Genomic DNA, 18,688 nt, shown 5'->3' with positions numbered 1-18,688 from the left:
TCGTGCGGAATTTCATATTCCATTTATGGTATTGTGATGGGGGCTGTTTGTGGCTTGTTGGAATTACTCTTCGCCTTGGACATAATCTCCCTAGAATCCGTAAATCGTCCTGAAACTTATGTGTATATTCAACTAGTCTTTGCGTTCTCATACATATTGGCGGGTATTTTTTTACTTTTTGGAATCTTGGTAAGTACGTAGATCGTGGAATCGATAAATTCTTAAACCCTCGGACTATTTAGAAAGAACAAAGACCGTTATTCATGGCAGGAAAGATATTGAGCTACATTTGGCCAATTGCCAATGTTTTTCGTATCTTTCCCTTAGGTAAGTTTAAACTTTTAGAGTATTTAGCGATTATTAACTTATTTTTGTGAGTCGCTACTTTCAGTTATCCATATTATAAGTGTATGCAGACTGTGTCCGTTGAGAAATGAATTATTTCCTTAATATCAGGACATTAAAACAAAAAATATAATTTCCAGATTTTTATTCAAAATTTAAGGGATATTTTTAAATTAAATTTAAGTTGAGGAGGACGACAATGCCCTTTATGGTGATCTTAGTTATATTAGAAGTATCTATTTTTTATCGTATCTCTGATATACAAATAATTTACAATCCGAAGAATTCTTCTAATTTCAGAAGAGGTATTGTTACTTGGCAGAAAGGTAACAACTAACCAGGAGAAGCTAGTTGGAATGGAGTAAGGTAGTCATTAAGCTGTCGGAAATAACCAAACGGATCGATATATAATCTTTTGCCAATAAACTTTATTAAATATCTCAGACTAAGCATCAGATAAATAAATGCAATAAAATGGTTATAATGAGTATTACTTAAGGGGTGCTATTTTATTTGAATTTATGTTCAATTTTCGAGGCTCTTTAAACTTTATCGTAAAATTAATTCTTTTAATTCCAATCAGATCAGTACTACACTTTTAGGATGTTTTATATTCGAGTACTATAATTTTGAAATTTTTTACCTATTTATTTGGACCCATCATTTTTGAACTTCTAGTTTATGTAAATTTTACCCAATTTTCGCTATTCTCAAAGAGTAGAGTTTCATTTTTCAGATCTTTTGAATATAAAAATATTTCGTAAAATGTTTTTTGAAAATTTATTTTGCCTTTTTCGTTAAAAAACGAAAACGTGAATTGTTCATCTCAGTTAACTGGGAAAAATGATTCATTGGCCATTCGGTTTTGCCTCACAGCTAAATTTTAAAACACATCGATACGTCGTACTCTTGAAAAATGTGCCAGGATGGATCGTGTCCTAGTTTTCCGGCACGAAAGTGCGGTATTTGTTATGCCATTTATTGTATTGTGATAGGAGCTACTGCCACGGTAAGTTGTGTGCTGTTGTTCGTTTATGACGGAGACGAACAATTAATTTCGTTTGAATCCTGCGTCCTTATGTTTATCGTATCGCTCTTATACATATTAGCGGGATATCTTTTACTATTTGGAATCTTGGTAAGTAAGTGAATAATTTAATCAATAAATTATTAAACATCGGACTCTGTAGAAAGAAAAAAAAACGTTATTCAAAATAGGAAAGGTTTTTAGCTACTTTTGGCCCATAGTCTTTGTAGAGTTTACCTTTCCATTAAGTAAGTATAATATTTTAGAGTATTATTTGGTAATTTATTTAATTTTTCTTTCAGTTGTCCATATTATAAGCGTATGCAGACTGTGTTCGTTAAGAGATGAACTATTTCCATAATATGAGGACAATTATCAGGACATTGATTTTATATTTTTTGACAATATTTTGCTAAATTTTCAGCTTCATATAAGTTTTTCCAAATTCCCTGGTAATCGGCATATTCTAATTTTAGAATGTTTGGAAGAAATTCAGAGTCCTCTTGGCAGTGGCCATCCCCCGGATCAGAATCAAATGGATCTCCTCCATGATCTATATGAATAAAATAAAACAGTGAAATCATTTTTGTATTGTATTGGATAAAATGAGTATTACTTAAAGGGTAGAAGTTTATTTAAATTTATTTTCAGGTTTCAAAGTTCTGGGTATAATAATGTCTTTCTTTCGTATCGTAAAAAAGTTTAGCCCCATGTTTTTTGTTTAATTTTTGAGATCTTTTACAGATCGAAGATAAAGTATGTTCTGAGTTAAAATATTTTCTAAGAAGTGTATTAAAGCTTCAGATTTAGCAGCAGATCAAGTGAGGGAGATGAGGACCATTATTTTTAATTACAACTAGTTTCGAATTACTTCAAGTTTTGAATCGAACGATTTTTCATCCTAGTTATCTGAGAAAAAGGATTCATGCCCTTCGATTTATATAACTCTCAGTTAAAACTGAAACCCATACACACGTACACTAGAAAAATGTGTCAAGAAGGATCGTTACCTAGTATTCCGGAAAGAATATGCGGTATCTCGTATGCCATTTATTGTATTGTTGTTGGATCTGTTTTTGTGCTAATTTGTGTGATGAGAACACTTAGTTTTCAAGAAGACGAGGAACAAATCTTGCTTATAGCAAATTGCATTGCCATTATACTGGCGATCTCATATATAGTGGCGGGAATATTATTATTACTTGGAATCAAGGTAAGTAAGTAAATAATCTAGTTAATATAGTTCCAAACCTCGGCCTATTTAGAAAAAAAATAAGTTGCTTTTCGCAGTGGGAAAGGCATTGAGCTACATTTGGCCAATATATTATGTTTGGCTTATTTTTCCATTAAGTAAGTTAATAGTTTATTCTATTATTTAATAAGTTATTTATTTTTTATGAATTGATGCTTCCAGTTGTCCATATTATTAGCGCATGCAGACTTTGTCCGTTAAGGGATAAGTTATTTCCCGAACAGTAAGATATGAAATATTTCCATTTTCAGCCTTTATAAGCTGTTAAAAAATGCACGGTAATTAATACTAACCAGCAGGGCTTGATTTTTAAGTTCAGAAAATGTTTTTTAGCTTTTTTTTTATGTTTCCCAACATAATATTAGTGGTATCGCATTTAACCTTAAGAGGATGGCATTGCGTTTAAGATGATCTATTTGGACAGTCCACTTCGAGTTCTTGAACTTTTTATTGTAAGTAATTGTTCTAAATATAAAAAATTACAAATAACTGAATGGATTATCGGCCAGGAGAAGCTAACTTAAATGGAGTTGTCCGGAATAATGGAGTAGTTCTCGTCCGGATCGGGATTAAACGGATCGCTATCTCATCTGCTCAATGATCTAATAACTGCACAATAAATGGCTTGATTACATAAGTCAAAAAACTTTTTTTTGAAAATCGGGCAAATAAAATTTTGACTCTATTTTTGCGATTTTGGCAAGGGGTACTGCTCACATCTCGGCTATTTCTAAACCGATTTGGAAAAGGAATAGCATCTTGTAATCAGGACACCGATATCCTTCGAAATGCATCCCAAGATTTTGAAAACAGGGGAAAAAAAATTCGACCCGATTTTCGCGATTTTGGCAAGGGGTACATCAGGATTTTTTGCAAAATTCGGAGAAAATTTTATTGCTCGATTTTAAAAAACTTTTGATGCAGATCGAAGGATAATGATGTCCTGATCACGAAATGACATCCCTTTCCAGAATCCGTTAGGAAATAGCCGAGATATGAGCTTGGAAAATCGCGCCTTGGCGGCCAAAACGCGGCGCAAATTTCTCGAAATTCGTATGGCAGAAAATCTGAAGTACCAGGCGAACAGAAACCAGCAGAAGGTGGACGAAATCAAGCAGTTCAAGCAGTTATCAGCAAATTTTTCTCATTTCGCCATGTGTGGGAAAGGGAGGATCGTATGGCAGAAAATCTGAAGTACCAGGCGAACAGAAATCAGCAGAAGGTGGATTTCCACCACCCCCTCACCCTCACTTCGCCAGAAAAATGTCTCGATTATCCCTTGACTGGCCCCATGGGTTTAACATTCTAAGACAATTTTCGCCAGCAAAGCCTTATTATTACGGCAATAAAAAAGCACACTACTGCTTCCTTTTTATAATTTCAGCATTTTTAACTCGTTCTGTTTCATTGATGGAGTCTTTTTTCTTCTAGTTGCATTTAAATAGCTTAAAATAAAGATTAAAAAATGTAAAAGCCAAGTGTAGGGTTAACAGAAGTATTTTGGCGAAATATTCAAAGCAACGGTACTGAAATCCATGATGGCCGACAGTGCGCCAATCCCGGCATTCAAATTTCCAGTCTAGAACGGTAATTTTTACTTAATGATGGCAAAATTAAAATGGCACACGTTGTTTTTCTGCGCGTGTCACGATTTGGGGCCTTCGTGAGCGAAATTGCATTGTTTTGTATGGGGGCTGTTGCCGCGTGCCGAGAAATCGTGACAACCGTGGCTCCAAGCCACTCAGTACTGCCATCCCCAAGAGAGCCTCATTTGTTTACCTGTCTCCTTCTTAGTGCATTGTCCCATTCCCCCCCATGAACCTTCAGTTGGAGCCCCCATTACATTAGGTGGAAAGGGAGGTAAGGCTTGGCCGTTACATATATTAAGATCTGTTTGTCCTGCTCCCCCCTTATGAACAGAAAATAATTATAGCTCTGACGTCACTGCACTGCTTGAACTGCTTGATTTCGTCCACCTTCTGCTGGTTTCTGTTCGCCTGGTACTTCAGATTTTCTGCCATACGAATTTCGAGAAATTTGCGCCGCGTTTTGGCCGCCAAGGCGCGATTTTCCAAGCTCATATCTCGGCTATTTCCTAACGGATTCTGGAATGGGATGTCATTTCGTGATCAGGACATCATTATCCTTTGATCTGCATCAAAAGTTTTTTAAAATCGAGCAATAAAATTTTCGCCGATTTTTGCAAAAAATCCTGATGTACCAAATTGCCAAAATCGCGAAAATCGGGTCGAATTTTTTTTCCCCTGTTTTCAAAATCTTGGGATGCATTTCGAAGGATATCGGTGTCCTGATTACAAGATGCTATTCCTTTTCCAAATCGGTTCAGAAATAGCCGAGATGTGAGCAGTACCCCTTGCCAAAATCGCGAAAATCGGGTCGAATTTGTTTTCCCTATTTTCCTTATTAAAATCTTGTGATGCAGTTCGAAGGATATCGGAGTCCTGATTACAAAATGGTATTCTGATTACGAATGGATAGAACTCTAATTCATAAATGGTATTCCGCTTTTCGATCGGTTTCTAAATAGTTAAGATATGCACTAAAAAGTGAATCAAAAGTTTAGATCTTGGCCAAATAAAATAACGGCTAAAATGTTGATCCCATTTTTATGTTTTCTGGATGAAAAATGTTTATAACTTGGGTAATACTTGTCAGATCCAGAAAAGTTATACATTCCCGATCATAGAACTCCGAGTAGCACCATTTTCAATCAAAACCTGGGTCACAAAAATTTTGACCCACTTTTTGAAATTTTTTAAGGTACCATCATGATTTTGGCCAAAAATTGGGTGAAATTTTTTTCGGCTGATTATTCCGATCCTTTGACGCAGAGACGCAGATTCGCAAAGGCGAATAGAACTCTGATTCATAAATGGTATTCCGTTTTTCGATCGGTTAGCAAATAGTTAAGATATGCACTAAAAAGTAAACCAAAAGTTTAGATTTGGGCCACATAAAAAAATATCGAAAACCCTCTCACAATATTCAAATTTGACTGATAAAAAAATGTTTTCTTGGCTAATACATTCATACGTGTCAGAGGCAGAAATGATTATACCTTCTAGAGGGGTATAAGAGAAGAATCGCAACCAAATCTGGCCGCGCTGCTTGCGTTCTTAGCTGGAAAAACTGTCAAGTTCGCGGGCGAAGTCTTTCGTTTTTGCGCGACCGCCGAATCCTGATTTCCAGAAAATTTTTAGCTGCATTTGTTTTTAATTATTTTAATAAAATTTTGTTATGCTGAGTGTAGAATAAGTAGAAAAAGCTTTTTATGAAAAATACTGTAATCGATACCAAGTTCGTTGTCTAAGTCTTTTGTATGTTTTTCTTTGTATGTGTTATGCCAATGTTTTTCGTATCTTTCCCTTAGGTAAGTTTAAACTTTTAGAGTATTTAGCGATTATTAACTTATTTTTGTGAGTCGCTACTTTCAGTTATCCATATTATAAGTGTATGCAGACTGTGTCCGTTGAGAAATGAATTATTTCCTTAATATCAGGACATTAAAACAAAAAATATAATTTCCAGATTTTTATTCAAAATTTAAGGGATATTTTTAAATTAAATTTAAGTTGAGGAGGACGACAATGCCCTTTATGGTGATCTTAGTTATATTAGAAGTATCTATTTTTTATCGTATCTCTGATATACAAATAATTTACAATCCGAAGAATTCTTCTAATTTCAGAAGAGGTATTGTTACTTGGCAGAAAGGTAACAACTAACCAGGAGAAGCTAGTTGGAATGGAGTAAGGTAGTCATTAAGCTGTCGGAAATAACCAAACGGATCGATATATAATCTTTTGCCAATAAACTTTATTAAATATCTCAGACTAAGCATCAGATAAATAAATGCAATAAAATGGTTATAATGAGTATTACTTAAGGGGTGCTATTTTATTTGAATTTATGTTCAATTTTCGAGGCTCTTTAAACTTTATCGTAAAATTAATTCTTTTAATTCCAATCAGATCAGTACTACACTTTTAGGATGTTTTATATTCGAGTACTATAATTTTGAAATTTTTTACCTATTTATTTGGACCCATCATTTTTGAACTTCTAGTTTATGTAAATTTTACCCAATTTTCGCTATTCTCAAAGAGTAGAGTTTCATTTTTCAGATCTTTTGAATATAAAAATATTTCGTAAAATGTTTTTTGAAAATTTATTTTGCCTTTTTCGTTAAAAAACGAAAACGTGAATTGTTCATCTCAGTTAACTGGGAAAAATGATTCATTGGCCATTCGGTTTTGCCTCACAGCTAAATTTTAAAACACATCGATACGTCGTACTCTTGAAAAATGTGCCAGGATGGATCGTGTCCTAGTTTTCCGGCACGAAAGTGCGGTATTTGTTATGCCATTTATTGTATTGTGATAGGAGCTACTGCCACGGTAAGTTGTGTGCTGTTGTTCGTTTATGACGGAGACGAACAATTAATTTCGTTTGAATCCTGCGTCCTTATGTTTATCGTATCGCTCTTATACATATTAGCGGGATATCTTTTACTATTTGGAATCTTGGTAAGTAAGTGAATAATTTAATCAATAAATTATTAAACATCGGACTCTGTAGAAAGAAAAAAAAACGTTATTCAAAATAGGAAAGGTTTTTAGCTACTTTTGGCCCATAGTCTTTGTAGAGTTTACCTTTCCATTAAGTAAGTATAATATTTTAGAGTATTATTTGGTAATTTATTTAATTTTTCTTTCAGTTGTCCATATTATAAGCGTATGCAGACTGTGTTCGTTAAGAGATGAACTATTTCCATAATATGAGGACAATTATCAGGACATTGATTTTATATTTTTTGACAATATTTTGCTAAATTTTCAGCTTCATATAAGTTTTTCCAAATTCCCTGGTAATCGGCATATTCTAATTTTAGAATGTTTGGAAGAAATTCAGAGTCCTCTTGGCAGTGGCCATCCCCCGGATCAGAATCAAATGGATCTCCTCCATGATCTATATGAATAAAATAAAACAGTGAAATCATTTTTGTATTGTATTGGATAAAATGAGTATTACTTAAAGGGTAGAAGTTTATTTAAATTTATTTTCAGGTTTCAAAGTTCTGGGTATAATAATGTCTTTCTTTCGTATCGTAAAAAAGTTTAGCCCCATGTTTTTTGTTTAATTTTTGAGATCTTTTACAGATCGAAGATAAAGTATGTTCTGAGTTAAAATATTTTCTAAGAAGTGTATTAAAGCTTCAGATTTAGCAGCAGATCAAGTGAGGGAGATGAGGACCATTATTTTTAATTACAACTAGTTTCGAATTACTTCAAGTTTTGAATCGAACGATTTTTCATCCTAGTTATCTGAGAAAAAGGATTCATGCCCTTCGATTTATATAACTCTCAGTTAAAACTGAAACCCATACACACGTACACTAGAAAAATGTGTCAAGAAGGATCGTTACCTAGTATTCCGGAAAGAATATGCGGTATCTCGTATGCCATTTATTGTATTGTTGTTGGATCTGTTTTTGTGCTAATTTGTGTGATGAGAACACTTAGTTTTCAAGAAGACGAGGAACAAATCTTGCTTATAGCAAATTGCATTGCCATTATACTGGCGATCTCATATATAGTGGCGGGAATATTATTATTACTTGGAATCAAGGTAAGTAAGTAAATAATCTAGTTAATATAGTTCCAAACCTCGGCCTATTTAGAAAAAAAATAAGTTGCTTTTCGCAGTGGGAAAGGCATTGAGCTACATTTGGCCAATATATTATGTTTGGCTTATTTTTCCATTAAGTAAGTTAATAGTTTATTCTATTATTTAATAAGTTATTTATTTTTTATGAATTGATGCTTCCAGTTGTCCATATTATTAGCGCATGCAGACTTTGTCCGTTAAGGGATAAGTTATTTCCCGAACAGTAAGATATGAAATATTTCCATTTTCAGCCTTTATAAGCTGTTAAAAAATGCACGGTAATTAATACTAACCAGCAGGGCTTGATTTTTAAGTTCAGAAAATGTTTTTTAGCTTTTTTTTTATGTTTCCCAACATAATATTAGTGGTATCGCATTTAACCTTAAGAGGATGGCATTGCGTTTAAGATGATCTATTTGGACAGTCCACTTCGAGTTCTTGAACTTTTTATTGTAAGTAATTGTTCTAAATATAAAAAATTACAAATAACTGAATGGATTATCGGCCAGGAGAAGCTAACTTAAATGGAGTTGTCCGGAATAATGGAGTAGTTCTCGTCCGGATCGGGATTAAACGGATCGCTATCTCATCTGCTCAATGATCTAATAACTGCACAATAAATGGCTTGATTACATAAGTCAAAAAACTTTTTTTTGAAAATCGGGCAAATAAAATTTTGACTCTATTTTTGCGATTTTGGCAAGGGGTACTGCTCACATCTCGGCTATTTCTAAACCGATTTGGAAAAGGAATAGCATCTTGTAATCAGGACACCGATATCCTTCGAAATGCATCCCAAGATTTTGAAAACAGGGGAAAAAAAATTCGACCCGATTTTCGCGATTTTGGCAAGGGGTACATCAGGATTTTTTGCAAAATTCGGAGAAAATTTTATTGCTCGATTTTAAAAAACTTTTGATGCAGATCGAAGGATAATGATGTCCTGATCACGAAATGACATCCCTTTCCAGAATCCGTTAGGAAATAGCCGAGATATGAGCTTGGAAAATCGCGCCTTGGCGGCCAAAACGCGGCGCAAATTTCTCGAAATTCGTATGGCAGAAAATCTGAAGTACCAGGCGAACAGAAACCAGCAGAAGGTGGACGAAATCAAGCAGTTCAAGCAGTTATCAGCAAATTTTTCTCATTTCGCCATGTGTGGGAAAGGGAGGATCGTATGGCAGAAAATCTGAAGTACCAGGCGAACAGAAATCAGCAGAAGGTGGATTTCCACCACCCCCTCACCCTCACTTCGCCAGAAAAATGTCTCGATTATCCCTTGACTGGCCCCATGGGTTTAACATTCTAAGACAATTTTCGCCAGCAAAGCCTTATTATTACGGCAATAAAAAAGCACACTACTGCTTCCTTTTTATAATTTCAGCATTTTTAACTCGTTCTGTTTCATTGATGGAGTCTTTTTTCTTCTAGTTGCATTTAAATAGCTTAAAATAAAGATTAAAAAATGTAAAAGCCAAGTGTAGGGTTAACAGAAGTATTTTGGCGAAATATTCAAAGCAACGGTACTGAAATCCATGATGGCCGACAGTGCGCCAATCCCGGCATTCAAATTTCCAGTCTAGAACGGTAATTTTTACTTAATGATGGCAAAATTAAAATGGCACACGTTGTTTTTCTGCGCGTGTCACGATTTGGGGCCTTCGTGAGCGAAATTGCATTGTTTTGTATGGGGGCTGTTGCCGCGTGCCGAGAAATCGTGACAACCGTGGCTCCAAGCCACTCAGTACTGCCATCCCCAAGAGAGCCTCATTTGTTTACCTGTCTCCTTCTTAGTGCATTGTCCCATTCCCCCCCATGAACCTTCAGTTGGAGCCCCCATTACATTAGGTGGAAAGGGAGGTAAGGCTTGGCCGTTACATATATTAAGATCTGTTTGTCCTGCTCCCCCCTTATGAACAGAAAATAATTATAGCTCTGACGTCACTGCACTGCTTGAACTGCTTGATTTCGTCCACCTTCTGCTGGTTTCTGTTCGCCTGGTACTTCAGATTTTCTGCCATACGAATTTCGAGAAATTTGCGCCGCGTTTTGGCCGCCAAGGCGCGATTTTCCAAGCTCATATCTCGGCTATTTCCTAACGGATTCTGGAATGGGATGTCATTTCGTGATCAGGACATCATTATCCTTTGATCTGCATCAAAAGTTTTTTAAAATCGAGCAATAAAATTTTCGCCGATTTTTGCAAAAAATCCTGATGTACCAAATTGCCAAAATCGCGAAAATCGGGTCGAATTTTTTTTCCCCTGTTTTCAAAATCTTGGGATGCATTTCGAAGGATATCGGTGTCCTGATTACAAGATGCTATTCCTTTTCCAAATCGGTTCAGAAATAGCCGAGATGTGAGCAGTACCCCTTGCCAAAATCGCGAAAATCGGGTCGAATTTGTTTTCCCTATTTTCCTTATTAAAATCTTGTGATGCAGTTCGAAGGATATCGGAGTCCTGATTACAAAATGGTATTCTGATTACGAATGGATAGAACTCTAATTCATAAATGGTATTCCGCTTTTCGATCGGTTTCTAAATAGTTAAGATATGCACTAAAAAGTGAATCAAAAGTTTAGATCTTGGCCAAATAAAATAACGGCTAAAATGTTGATCCCATTTTTATGTTTTCTGGATGAAAAATGTTTATAACTTGGGTAATACTTGTCAGATCCAGAAAAGTTATACATTCCCGATCATAGAACTCCGAGTAGCACCATTTTCAATCAAAACCTGGGTCACAAAAATTTTGACCCACTTTTTGAAATTTTTTAAGGTACCATCATGATTTTGGCCAAAAATTGGGTGAAATTTTTTTCGGCTGATTATTCCGATCCTTTGACGCAGAGACGCAGATTCGCAAAGGCGAATAGAACTCTGATTCATAAATGGTATTCCGTTTTTCGATCGGTTAGCAAATAGTTAAGATATGCACTAAAAAGTAAACCAAAAGTTTAGATTTGGGCCACATAAAAAAATATCGAAAACCCTCTCACAATATTCAAATTTGACTGATAAAAAAATGTTTTCTTGGCTAATACATTCATACGTGTCAGAGGCAGAAATGATTATACCTTCTAGAGGGGTATAAGAGAAGAATCGCAACCAAATCTGGCCGCGCTGCTTGCGTTCTTAGCTGGAAAAACTGTCAAGTTCGCGGGCGAAGTCTTTCGTTTTTGCGCGACCGCCGAATCCTGATTTCCAGAAAATTTTTAGCTGCATTTGTTTTTAATTATTTTAATAAAATTTTGTTATGCTGAGTGTAGAATAAGTAGAAAAAGCTTTTTATGAAAAATACTGTAATCGATACCAAGTTCGTTGTCTAAGTCTTTTGTATATGACCCAAAAACATTATATTAAAAAAAAAAATTGAATTTTAACCAAGTTCGTTTCCTCAGTCTTTTGTTTATGAAAAAACGTGCACGAATTGTATTTCTGTGGGTCAGCAAGAGTTTGGCTCAATATAAAGAAATTCATTCCAGATCACAGTTACCATGTGAATATCTATCTATATATATTTCTAAATTCTTAATCGGAATGATACTTTTTTTAGTAAAATAAAATAGAAAATCAACTAAATATGTGCAAAAATGTGCATAGGCATGAGGGATCAGAGCTAGAATGTTTCCCAATCGTACCAAACAAAGCGTGCGGGATATTTTATTCAATATATTGCATTATAATGGGATGTATTTTCCTTTTCTTTGACATAATAACATTTGGGACTCATTTTCACCATACATCAGGAGACTGTTTTATAATGGCTGTATCAATTTTGTATGTTATCGCTGGATTTTTTTTATTCTTTGGAATATTGGTGAGCTCATGCCATTTATATTTATTTTCCACGATTTTTTTTCAATAGCTTTTTTTTTCAATTGCAGCTTGAAATTACTTTCTTCATCGTGGTGGGAAAAGTTTTCAGTTACTTTTGGCCATTACTGTATTGCATTCTCGTATTTCCATTATGTAAGTACCTCGGAAATCCACTCTACGATATTAATTTGTTTCATTACCTTAGTTATTCATATAATGAGCGTCATAAAAATTTGTGCTTTTAAAAGACATATCCAGTAGATGCAGCCGAGTATTTTTTTTAAATTTAATGTAAGTGCCAACATAATTTAAAAAAATTAATAATTAAAAAATTTATTTTTATTATTTTCAGGTTTTAACCAGAAATTTAAATTGATCTGTATATTTGTATAATGTATTTTTGAAATATGTTTTGCATGAAAATTATATAAATGGTATTAAAGATTTTGTTTTATAAATAAAAAGTGATTATAATTTAGCACCGAACCTCAAAGGCAAACAGAGAAGCAATCTACGGGTAGCCCAACCACTAATATAAATAAAATAATAAATAGACAAATATTTAATTGGAATTATCAATGTTTTTATTTGATTATTTGAATTCCATTCATTTAGGGTCTTCTTATTTGTTTTGTTATTCAAATATATGAAAAATGGTCGATTAGAAATTGGTTTAGGTTTATGTCTGCAGCAGCCACATCTAACATTCTCCGTTTTTTTTTTGTTTCTCTAGTACAGGTAAATTTCAGGCAGCATCCATCCAAATCGGTGATTCAGCAGCTGCATAAAATTAAATTACTCTTATACTCTTATTATATGTTGACTGTTATTCAGAATTATTCATTTCGTTTTGTTTGCTGTTGATTTTGTTGGATTTTTCTCATTTATTTTCTGCTAGTCCTGAAGCAAGTGCATATACAAATGTTCTTTCATATATGTTTACCGTTAAAGTTATCGTTATTATTATCATTACGTTTATCATTATCATTATCGTTAGCCAATACCATTGAGTGCCGTGAAGCCAGCTGCTCAACCAGCTCATTCCACGTCCATCGACGGATCGCTATTGGCGGCGTTCTGGGCATTGTTGTCCACGTCCATTTTGTCGCCAGCGTTGGCAGTCGGCTCACCGCCGTTCTGTTCTGCATTCGCCTCCCCATCCTTGGGCGGCGTCGCCGTTTTGGCCGGTGCCGGCTTCGGTTTCGCCCGGTTGATCACCGAGCTGACGCAGGCGTTCAGAGCCTGCACCTCCTGACGTACTGCCGACACCTGGACCGGACTGTCAGCGGTGCGCGGCGACTGAGTGAACTTGGCCAGGTTAGCGTCCAGCCACTTCTGGGCCTTATCCGCCGTCTCCGAGATATTGATAAACTCCGTCTCCGTGAGGTGATCGTACTTGGGCACGCCCTTGCGGAACTCGGCCACAGCTACACGGGCATTCGAAATGCTGCCCTTGAGCTCATCGAACACGGCCGGGCAAAGTTCAAAGTCGTTGGCTCGCACCTTGATGGGGTCCGTCTTTTGGTGTAACGCCTGCAGGCGGCTGGTATAAGTCTCACGCTCGCAGTCCTCACCGTCCTCGTAAAGCCAGTTTTCGAGATCATTCAGCTGGGCGACAATTGCCTCACGATCACCCTCCACCACAAAGCGCTCCAAGGGACCACCCTACAAATCAGATGGAGGAAATAGTTAACAATTCTGGTATAGTTCTTTAGATTCTTCAATCCTTACCTGCAATTTATTGCGCATGTCGTAGACAAACTCCTCCAAGGCATTTTTGGCGTCGATGCGTTCGGTCTCCTTCTGATCGTTGCCGATCATTTTAGCCTCCTGCTGGGTGTAGTTGCCCAGGTCGACGGGGCTGAAGCCGTGAGTGGCCACTTCCAGGGGCAGTTCGGTGGCCTTGGCGGTCTTCTTCTTCTTGTCAGCTCCCTAAACATTAAAAACAAAATATATAATTATAAATTAAATGTAAATTCAAACTAAGTATTCGGATAAAAAGATAGGAAATTGGAGCGGAAGGATCATCAATAAAGCGAAGAGGAAACACAGCTCCAAGCGACAGCCTACAATATGAATAAAAAAAAAATTCTGGAAGGGATTTCGAGGGGGATTTGAAGAGAACTTTAATTGAAATTTTAAGCGCACGCTTCTCCGGTATATTTTGAAAAATCAAAAAAGAAATTGGCAATTGTGTTTAGCTTTTTTTTTTAGTCATGGGAGCACATAGGGTAGGCGGCTTATGAGCGGTCTTCTTCATTCGTTTCATTTTTGGTGAACTTTTATTATAAGAAAAGCACAATTTGTACTTAAATTTTGATTTAATTTTAGTTATTTTATAGAAAAAAAATAAATTCCAATTTCTTAACACACAAATATAGGAACAATAAATTACATTATTTGGTGTATTATTATTTTTTTTTGGTTTTTGAAAAAATTGAATTAAAATTTGAGGAAAACGTACCGAACCAAACCAGCCCTTGACCCGTTGTGCCCACCCTTGTCCGCCAGGCGATGAGGCTGTTGATGTATTATTATCATCCTCATTCTCACAATATGCCTACGAGAGAGCAAAACGCGCGCGTTCGCCATAATATCCAAAACAAACAAACAAAACAAATATTGGAGTGGTATATATATTGTAATATATGAATGGTTTATATCAACTACACATTCTCATGTGATCTATTTTCTATATTCTATAATTATTCTATATAAGTTGGGGCTATGATGTGGGCCAAGTTCCTCAATAATCGGTTATGGATCAAGAGACCTTGTCGGATTCTTCCATAGCCCATTATTGAAGAACCATTTAAGATGAGGCTTGGATGGGAAAAAAATATTTAATATTTAAATAATAATAGCTACACTGTACAAATAAAAAATCATAACAGACTAATCTAATAATAATTCTTAAAGACGGACAAAATCGAGAGGTGTTACGGACAAAACGAAATGAAAGCTTAACCCCAATTAGTTATTTCTTTCCTAGCCTCTAGAGGAACTACAACCAAATAGTAGCCAACAAGTTAGTACAACAATTATGCATATTCCAAATAAAAAAAATTTAAAATAAAAAACTAGAAAAGAAAACTCCTAAGATGATTCAGTGAGTGGGTGATGGCAACTGGAAAGTGGAAAACTCACCTCTTGCTGGCCATCCGTGGGCTCTCCGCCATTGTTGGCGCCTCCAGCCGGCTCGGTCGGCTTCTCCTCACCAGCCGCCTGCTCGGCAGCAGCCTCATCCGCCTCCTTCTTCTCCACCAGAGTGGCCGAGGAGATCAGCACGATGCCGTTGTTGTTGATGCGCACCTTCAGCTTCACGTCCTGTCCCTCGCCGCGTTCCGTCGGCTTCACGTCCTTGATCTTCCACACGCCAATCGTCTGATCGGGATACGGCACCTGCTGTCCATAAACAATCGAAACGTTGAACGGCCCCTTGCGGTTGATGGTCAGCAGCCGGCTGAACGGCGAGGCATGGAACTGGGGGAAGATCTCGATCTCTCCGGGTGCGGCCGAACCCTCGCCATCCCACATCACCTTCACGGCATAATTTTGGATATCGGTAACGCCGAACTCGCGTACACGGACAGCCGGCGACATGATGGCGCACTGGAGGGCAGCGCCACGGGATACAGCCTCGTCTTGGTTCAGAGTGGTGCTGGCCGGCTTATTGAATACCTATTGGACAAAAAAGAGAGTTAATGAAGAGAACAGGTACTCTGCGATTATTAGTTACCTGCTCGATGAGCTGCTTGACTGATGGAATGCGCGAGCTGCCGCCCACAATCTCCACCGAATGGATATCGTCCAGCTGCAGCTTGGACTCGGCCAGGAGTCGCTTGAACGTCTGCTCGACACGCTGTAGGACGGGGGCGCACAGCTCCTCCATCTGGGAGCGCTGCATGGCCGATGAGACGTCGACATCGTCCAAGAAGCATTCAATGTTTAGTGGCAGTTTGGTGCTATTGGCGGACATCTGCTTCTTCAGTTTCTCAATTTCGGTGAGGAGGCGCAGATTGGCGCGGGCATTGGTCTTGGCATTGATCTTGTAGCGCTCCTGGAACTCCTTGGTGAAGTACTCGGCCAGGGCCAGATCGAAGTCACGACCACCGATCTGATCCCAGGTGCTGGCCAGCATTTTCAGTTTGCCTTTGGTGAAGGAGCAGGCACTGACCTGCAGTGCCGAGTGCCCAAAATCGACGAAGACCACGTTCCGCGGCTTGTCCTCGAACAGGTCGTTCTTGTAGAAACCATAAGCCAACGCTGTCGCTGTCGTCTCGTTCATCAGTCGCAGGACATTCAGGCCGGCAATTTGGGCAGCATCCAAAAGAGCTCGTCGCTCCGCATTGGTGAAGAAGACCGGACAGGCGATGACACAGTCATTAACCTGAGTCTGCATGGCGGCGGCCGATGTCTCCTTCAGCTTGGTGAACAGCATGGCGGTCAGTTGCTCCGGCCCGAAATGCTGGTCCTCACCCAGATAGTTGACCTTGATGCCGATGCTGCCGTCGCTGCGCGCCTCCACGCGGGCTGGAATGCTCGTGAGTTCGTGTTGGACGTGCGGATCATTAAATTTGCGTCCGAGCAGGCGCTTGAAACCGCCGACTGTGTTTTTCATGTTGGTGACCTGTTGGTTCTTGGCGGCCACGCCAATGATGCGCTTCTTGCCATCGAAGGCCACAAAGGAGCTGCAGGAGAGAGATTGGAGAGATTATTACAAGATCTTATAAGGTTAAAAAGTGAGTCAAGTGCAGTGAAGCCTAAGATATTAATTATATTTTATAAATGTAGAGTGAAAGGTTTACTGTAGGCAGTCTCCACTGTCTTCTTCGAGTGTGTGTGTGTGTGTTTGCCGGCTTTGAATTTATTTTTGACAGCACACGTTTTTTTTTTTTTCTTCTCCGCCGAACAGCTGCTGCCGCTCTCCCGCTCTCTCGCACACCTTTGATGCTGCCTGCTTGACCGCATGACGCATGCATCGTCTCATTTTTTTTTTCTGCCTTTCTGCGTTCCTGCCCGCCTGTGTGGGTGAGTGGGCCAAAAAAGTAAATTCGGACCAAAGTACTGAAGAGTCTATAGGCCCACGCAGATACAATATAGCCATGATTTTGGACAGACAGCAGGCTGAGGCAATAAATTAGAGAGAGGGAGAGCGGCGAGTGACGATGAGGCATCAATGAGATTGCTCATTAAAATTGCAATTTGCAACACACACTTTTTATGGAAGTGCACCCGACCGGATTTAGGCCTTTGGCAATCAGAACGCTCATGTACATATCAGTGTGTATATATGGCATGTTTTTGGAGCGTTACCCATAACAACCATGGAATTTTCTAGGCGCGCTCTCTTACACACACACACACACACACACATACAGGCACACACACCTATCGCGAGGCATGACTTACAAATTCAACATAACCTCAAATGGTCAGCAAAACGTCGAACGATTATGCAGACGACCGAATGGCTTATCAAATAAAACCAGGCTATGGCCATAATCTGGGCCGAAAGGAATACTTACGGCGTGGCCCGAAGACTGTAGTCATTGGCCAGCGTCTCAATGCCGCCGGACCTGGCTGCCGCCACATAGCAGCCTTCGTTGCCAAAATCGATGCCAATCACGGACATTTTCTGTTTCTCCTTAGTATTTCCCTTGTAGCTGAAGCCCAATGCTTTCCGATTTGATTAACCGCTCCTTGATTCGTTGTTTTGGATTGATTTTTTTGGGCCGAGGGGGCGGAACTGTGTGTGTTGGCGATCGCTGGCTGGCGTTTTTCTTTGTACCAAGAGAATAGTGATGACTGCAAAATATATACACACACACAGAAACGAGAATTAGATAAAATATACAACATCCACTAGCGTCTCGACCCCTTTTTTGTTTGACAATTAACTCCAGAACATTCGATTTAGTTTCTGTTTCTTTCACATCAATTATGGATTCGTTTTTTTTTTTTTGTTGCCTGGGAATGGAAATTTCTAGCGTCCGGCCTTCGTTCGCTCCTTCTCGCTCGCACCACCAAAACGGCAAACACCGAACGGCCACAATTGACTGATTTCACGCTAGTTTTATCTTAACTCGATAGCCGGGCGGCAGATTAAGTGGGTACGCACGTTTTCGTTGACAATTGATAATGGGTGAACCTTTTGCTCACTTAAAAAATCCTAGCAAAATTTCATTCGACACCGCACGTTTTTTCTACAGCTTTGGCTTATCGATAACAACAGTGTACATAGAGATGGGATACCTCTATTTATATCGAAATACTCGTGAGTGTATTATCACTCGTGACGACCATTTTTACATTCATTTTACATGGATGTTTGACGTAACGGTTCGTTCATGGCTGACCGGTTCAAAAAATATAATTTTTTAAAAATTAATTTATCCTAGTAGTTTTATATTGTATTATTGTATTGTGTTTTTATTATTGTTATCCTAGTAGTCCTATTGACAGACATTTCATTTGATAAAGAGATTGTTAAATAGCCTAAAATGGCAACTGCACAACTCTAAAGTTTTGAATTTTTTCTCAAAACTATGTTTT

At 37.9% G+C, this 18,688-nt stretch overlaps 1 protein-coding gene and 4 long non-coding RNA genes across 9 annotated transcripts; 4 read left to right on the top strand and 1 right to left on the bottom strand.

The window, feature by feature from the left end:
* The first annotated feature begins 174 nt into the window (after positions 1-174).
* LOC116655782 lies at positions 175-3,261 on the top strand. 3 transcript variants are annotated; one of them, XR_004310840.2, is made up of 8 exons: positions 1,167-1,354; positions 1,455-1,483; positions 1,536-1,620; positions 1,675-2,585; positions 2,638-2,722; positions 2,787-2,902; positions 2,990-3,076; positions 3,134-3,261. It is a non-coding gene; the product is annotated as an uncharacterized LOC116655782 (long non-coding RNA). The 3 variants fall into 3 exon arrangements; XR_006507150.1 differs by having other exon boundaries at positions 2,958-3,076; XR_004310839.2 differs by lacking the exons at positions 1,167-1,354; positions 1,455-1,483 and adding an exon at positions 175-189 and having other exon boundaries at positions 2,958-3,076.
* A 2,725-nt stretch (positions 3,262-5,986) lies between these two features.
* On the top strand, positions 5,987-6,512 carry LOC116655824. Its single transcript, XR_004310900.1, has 3 exons — positions 5,987-6,015; positions 6,080-6,281; positions 6,334-6,512. It is a non-coding gene; the product is annotated as an uncharacterized LOC116655824 (long non-coding RNA).
* Positions 6,513-6,854: 342 nt separating this feature from the next.
* On the top strand, positions 6,855-8,949 carry LOC26515441. 2 transcript variants are annotated; one of them, XR_001408824.3, is made up of 8 exons: positions 6,855-7,042; positions 7,143-7,171; positions 7,224-7,308; positions 7,363-8,273; positions 8,326-8,410; positions 8,475-8,590; positions 8,678-8,764; positions 8,822-8,949. It is a non-coding gene; the product is annotated as an uncharacterized LOC26515441 (long non-coding RNA). The 2 variants fall into 2 exon arrangements; XR_001408823.3 differs by having other exon boundaries at positions 8,646-8,764.
* A 2,846-nt stretch (positions 8,950-11,795) lies between these two features.
* On the top strand, positions 11,796-12,624 carry LOC26513827. The gene is made up of 4 exons (XR_001408825.3): positions 11,796-12,134; positions 12,202-12,286; positions 12,339-12,424; positions 12,486-12,624. It is a non-coding gene; the product is annotated as an uncharacterized LOC26513827 (long non-coding RNA).
* Positions 12,625-12,694: 70 nt separating this feature from the next.
* LOC6507223 (heat shock 70 kDa protein 4) lies at positions 12,695-18,399 on the bottom strand. 2 transcript variants are annotated; one of them, XM_014909612.3, is made up of 7 exons: positions 18,255-18,399; positions 17,662-17,941; positions 15,873-16,824; positions 15,281-15,814; positions 14,598-14,693; positions 13,865-14,065; positions 12,695-13,798 (listed from the first exon to the last, which is right to left on the bottom strand). In XM_014909612.3, exons 2-7 carry the CDS (start codon positions 17,766-17,768, stop codon positions 13,172-13,174), a joined length of 2,517 nt encoding a protein of 838 aa, XP_014765098.2. In that variant the 5' UTR covers positions 17,769-17,941; positions 18,255-18,399; the 3' UTR covers positions 12,695-13,171. The 2 variants fall into 2 exon arrangements, with proteins under 2 accessions (XP_014765098.2, XP_001956442.2); XM_001956406.4 differs by lacking the exon at positions 14,598-14,693.
* Between the last annotated feature and the right edge of the window lie 289 nt (positions 18,400-18,688).

Source organism: Drosophila ananassae, chromosome 2R, assembly GCF_017639315.1.
Source record: "Drosophila ananassae strain 14024-0371.13 chromosome 2R, ASM1763931v2, whole genome shotgun sequence".
NCBI classification, from domain to species: Eukaryota; Metazoa; Arthropoda; class Insecta; order Diptera; family Drosophilidae; genus Drosophila; species Drosophila ananassae.
Note: the sequence above shows the minus strand (reverse complement) of the source record. Positions and strands in the feature narration are given on the sequence as shown.